The sequence below is a fragment of the Nicotiana tabacum genome, chromosome 2, assembly GCF_000715075.1.
Source record: "Nicotiana tabacum cultivar K326 chromosome 2, ASM71507v2, whole genome shotgun sequence".
Lineage (NCBI taxonomy): Eukaryota > Viridiplantae > Streptophyta > Magnoliopsida > Solanales > Solanaceae > Nicotiana > Nicotiana tabacum.
In genome coordinates, this window is record NC_134081.1 from 2,180,555 (window position 1) to 2,185,983 (window position 5,429).

General features: G+C 33.8%; 1 protein-coding gene across 1 annotated transcript; it reads right to left on the bottom strand.

The window, feature by feature from the left end:
• Positions 1-894: 894 nt before the first annotated feature.
• LOC107825770 (trihelix transcription factor PTL-like) lies at positions 895-4,859 on the bottom strand. The gene is made up of 2 exons (XM_016652680.2): positions 4,241-4,859; positions 895-2,286 (listed from the first exon to the last, which is right to left on the bottom strand). The coding sequence occupies exons 1-2, from the start codon at positions 4,660-4,662 to the stop codon at positions 1,122-1,124; spliced, it is 1,587 nt and encodes a 528-aa protein (XP_016508166.1). The 5' UTR covers positions 4,663-4,859; the 3' UTR covers positions 895-1,121.
• Between the last annotated feature and the right edge of the window lie 570 nt (positions 4,860-5,429).

Here is a 5,429-nt window from a genome sequence, read left to right on the forward strand (position 1 = left end):
AGATACTTTATTTAGTATAATATCTCGTTTCACACACTAGTGGCAGACAAGACAAGACAAGTACGACAGACCCACTGAGTTAAACAGTATCGCACACATATCAATGCGTATGAATAGTGTATCAAAGTTTTCATTTTTATAAAAGATCTTCCTTGAACAAGGATGATTAGATTTACATTTGTAGAATGGTGCCCACATTCCATGTACATAATCCCCAAATTCTCAGGTGCAATTTTACAATAGATTACCAATGTGGTGCATTTTTGTGGAATACAAAATGTTAATAAGATACTTGAACATCTTTTTTATGAGTTGTTATCTCATTACACACGCGTAAGTGGCAGACAAGACAAGAAAAGTCCGGCAAAACCATTTAAACTAAAGTGGAATATAATCACATCTTTATGAATGAAAAGTTAAAGAAAATCTTCATTAGTAAAAGAGTTTCCTTTGACAAAAATGAAATCATTGCTACAACATCCTAAAATGCATGTTGCATGTATTGTATATATTGCTGTATGTAAAGTCTTGGTGGAAAACAACCTAAAGTTACATGGTATTATGAGATAAAATTCAACCAAATTAAAGAGCTAATCTTTCATTCTTATTTGACATTCCTCCCTACTAAGGAAGCATTATCCTATAAAGGGCAATATTTTGTCTCCATCTGTACACCCCCCCCCCCCCAAATCCAAATTAAGAAAAAAACATTAATAAATAGGTTAAAAAGATGGCATATTGTTTCAGTATATTTAATGATATGAGATAAACAAACCATTCAAGAACTAACCATATATTTAGGCAAAGATAAGCAGAAAAATTCAAGAAAATCAGCAAATTAAAGAGAAAAGAAGATGAAGAAAAGTCAACACTTTGAATGCAAGAATACCAATAGAACATCTGGAAAATATAAAGTTGGGTAGCCAAAAGCACCTCCTAGCTAGGACCAGTTAACTTCAAATCAATGTATGTTCCACAAAGCAGTTAGTAATCTCAGTAAAACAAACAACTTACCTCCCAAATGTTACATTGTGGGATAAGTTATGGCCAATAACAACAACAATAACCACTATGCCTCAGCTCCAAACAAACTAGGTCGGCCGTATGAATCCTCATAATACTCAGTTATCACCACCCTTGCTTAATTTCAATTCATAATTCTCCCATAAGTTTTGATCAGCTTCTCCCATTAAGTACCTAAAACAGCTGCCATCACTTATTGCATTTTGATCATTTGATACATGTCTTGCTTCACAATATGATCTTCCTTGTTGTTCATTGTTGATTTGGACATTATAACATGAGCTTGTAGAATTCTCTTTTCTTTTCTTGTTGCACTTCATTAGATAGCTATTTATGCTATCCCATTTATTCTTGCACATTAAAGAACTTTTATCATATCCCAAACAAGACATTTTTGCAGCTATTTCTTCCCATAAAACCTCATCTCCTGTAAACCCCATTTGCTGAAATCTTGATTCCATGCTAGTTCTAAGTTGTATTAACCTAGTAATCTCACTTTCAGGCCAATGTTCATCTTTCACATTATCATTTTGATTCTCATTTAGGCCCCGAAATTCGGTTTCTTGATCAGAAGATGGATTAGTCGTTGCACTCTTTGATTCTTTGCTTGTTAATTTGTGCAATGCATCCATTAAAGTAGCATCACGAGCTTCAATCCATGCTCTCTCATTAGCCCAAAATTTATGCTCTCTTTCGATACGAATTTTCTCTTGATTTCTCCATTCTTCTTCCCTTAATATCCTTTCTTTTTCTTTATTCTCAATCATCTTCATCATTTTCTCAAACCAAGCTTCTTGTTTTTCCATTAACTTCCTCATTTGTCCATCAATAAAATCTTTTATCTTTGCCTTTAAACTCCTCTTCCCCCTTCCTTTCTTGCCCTTTTGATCTTTCGAATTTTCGTTGAGATCACTACCATCAGATGAAGTAGTGTTGAAATCAGAAGAATTTGAGAGGCTAAGACTATCAGATAGCTTAGGAGCTAATTGATGAAAATTTTGAGGATCGTGATTGTTGTTGTTGTTGTTAATGGGATTGTAAGGAAAATGACTTCCGACATGATGTGTTTCTGAAACTGAGGTTGCATTAATATTGCTTGTTTCACCATATAAAGCTTCAAGCTGTCTAAAAAATCGATAATGTTTACCATCTTGTCTTCCAGCTCTCCCTTCTTTAGTCTTCTTGTAATACTTGTACAAGTTCTCAAATTTCTCTCTGCATTTCTTCCCAGTTCTTTGGTATCCATGTTCCTCAGACATAATCCTACAATTATAGCAAATAAAAGGGAAAGATATTAATGTAATTCTTTGAGCATAAGTAAATAAATAAATGTTAAAGAGTTTAAATGGAGCAACATGAACGATTAACGTTTGTAGTAGATTTCAACTTGCTTGAGATTGAAAATTCCCACTACAACAGGTAAAAGTGACATGATATTAAAAAACAATTCTTAAACTGACAGTGTATATAGCTTAAAATCAAATAAATATAAGTTTAAGTTTTATAGACTAATGTGTATAGATTTTTACACCAGGTTAAGTTGACTGCTAATGGAGTAACAAGTTTACAACCGACCTATCATGATAACATGAAAATATAGGCAAATAACATGTTATAAAGTATTAAATTGCAGTGTTAAAAATCTTCATATTTGCCGTGTACAATAACAACAAACTTAGCAAATTTCTATAAGTGAAGTCTAGAGAGAATAGTGTATATGCATACCTTACCCCTATATTGGGAGGACAGAGAGCTTGTTTGCGGTGTGTAAACTTAAATCCAGTAAATATTAAGGGAACCCTAGTTTTAAATGCACAAATGATTCAACATAGTGTCACGTGATATTGATGTTTGCTAAGGATAGACTATCCTCATGTCCTTTCTTCGTCAAGTTTGTTTACACAAACCCCTATTTAGAATATGGCTATCCAACGTTATTGGGAACTACAGACATATGCTTATAATATCTTCTTCTCCTTTTTCTAAAGAAAAACAAGCAAATAGGAATTTTGGCCTCTAAAAGGAAGTGAAAAAGCCTACTTTTTTCTCAAATGGATGATCAGAGAGTGATGTAATGAGATTGGCCAAATGGCGACGAAGTAAAGATGAAAATAACACCTGATTTTCTAACTGAACTTTAATGTACTGTCATTTTCTAACACAGAATTGGCAACCTATTCACTGCCGAGAGGTTGCTTAAAAGTGCTGTTTTCTCTAGAAAACTCATGTTTCTTGTACACTGTACGAAGTTTGTGTATTTCCCAAAACCTCCTCAAGAAACAAAGCAAATAAAATGAAGAAAAAGAAGAGTAACTTATATTTATTTAAGTTTAAATTATATAGTGTACGAATTTGTAGGAAATTCTTCACAAGAAGAGAGATGTTGGGAGGATAAAATGTAGTAGTTTTTATCCGTCTATTTGAATTTATGTGTAAAAGGCAAATTTAGTAGGATTGAACTAGTGAGCCCAAAAAATACTAATTTAAAATTGGCAAGCAATTCACTGCGTGAGGAGGTTGCTTAAAAGTGCTGCTTAATTATCTTGAAATTTCATGTTTCTTGCAAAATGTATAAATCTGTATAGTCCAAAAGCTCCACAAGACACAAAGGAAAAAGGGGGGGGGGGGGAAAGAGTATGTAAAAATTCGTATCTAAATGACAATTTGTAAGAGAAATTCTTTACGAGAATTAAAATACTATAGTAGGAGTATTTTTTATGTCGCCCCTTTAAATTCGCACGTAAAATAAAAATTAAAAGGATTGAACAAGTGAATGAACACAAAAACAAAAAGAAAAAAAATTAAGAAATCAAGAAGTTATGAAGAAGATTTTCCAAGGATCCCTAGGCAAGAACTAAAATACTACTAGTTGTTCTATATGCAACCCTTTGTATTTGCACAAAATAGAAAATTAGAAGGACTGAACAAGTAAATGAACCCAAAAAAAAGGGGGGGGAAAAGAATATAAGAAATCAAGTATACATTTGAGGAAGAATTTGTATGCGCCCCTTTGTATTTTTGTACGTAATAGAAAAATTAGAAAGGAAAAAAGAAGAAATCATGTACGTTTGAAGAAGTGTTCGGGAGGATCCTTTCATGCGAACTAAAATACCATAGTAGTTTGCCTATATATTAGGTTTAGAAACAAGTGAATGAACCAAAAAAAAAAGTGTTAGGAAAATAGAGTGGTGAATTAGGTTTGCATATATTTGTATACCTTGAAACTTCATCCCATAAAGGCCCTTTCTGATTAGCTTCTTTGAACTTAGAATCAAGTCTCGATCTAATCTCAAGAAGTGTAAGAGTCTCTTGTCTTGGCCACCGCCCACTTCCGTCGCCGCCGCCGCCAGCAGCCTCCATCTCCAGCCCACTAAACCCAGCACTCGACGTAGTAGCAGCAGTGGCAGTGGTACTTGAATCAGGAAGAAACTCATGGTGCTGCTGGTGGTGAGGAGGAAGCCCATGAGCTGGAACTTGGGCCAAACCCATAACCATCTCGTACTGATGGTGGCCCGGCCCGATAAGATTCCTGTGTTGGTGAGTAGTAGCAGGTAACAACTCCGGTGGTTGAATAGAAGCAAATAGTTGCCTTCCGTTCATATACTGTCTTAGATCTGCCATTCCATACTGATCCTCCATTTCTATAAAAAATTGTACAGTAATTTCAAGAAACCAAACTAAAGAAAAAAAAAGTAGAAGAAGAAGCAGAGAAAAAGGTGGAAGAAGCCGGTGGACTTGGATCGTGTTTTTAGAGAAAAAAGCTTTGAATTTTAGTATGTAAAAGCAGTACTGATGGGAAAAATGGACCCATTTTTTGTAAAGCTTTACTGTTTTTTCTATGTGCTTCTCTTTATATGTGTTGTGTAAAGATATATACTGTCTGCTTCATCTACAGAAACATAGTGAAGGGTGAAGGGTGTTTTGGGGCAAAATGATCAAAAGTGAAGGACGGAAAAAGAATGCTAAGGTCACGAGATACTCCAAGAATTTTACTTTTATATATGGTGTTCATTTTCTATGCATATAGGGTAAAAAAAAATTTATTTACATAATTAAATCACTTAATAAGCATAATTAATTATTATAAGTGAATCTCTTGATAAATATGAAATGATAATCTGGTTAAAAAATATAATTGACCTTCTATACAACAACAACAATAACAACTCAGTATAATCTCACAAGTGGAGTACATGAAGGGTAGTGCATACGTAGACCTTATCCCTATCTAGTAAAGGTAAAAAGGTTGTTTCGCATAGACCATCGGCTCAAGAAAAGCATATCACAGCAGTTTTTAAAAAAAAATATGGTAGTGAAGAGGCCATATAAAGAGGAGATAGTAACAACAACAAGTTAATAAAGTAACTGAAGCAAAAAAAAATAATAAGTAACTAGTAATAAAAATT

Coding starts and splice junctions, on each gene's coding strand:
- LOC107825770 (XM_016652680.2), bottom strand. CDS start 4,662: ATGGAGGATCAGTATGGAATGGCAGATCTAAGACAGTATATGAACGGA. Junction 2,287..4,240: donor TTATGGGATGAAGTTTCAAG/GTATACAAATAT, acceptor CTATAATTGTAG/GATTATGTCTGAGGAACATG.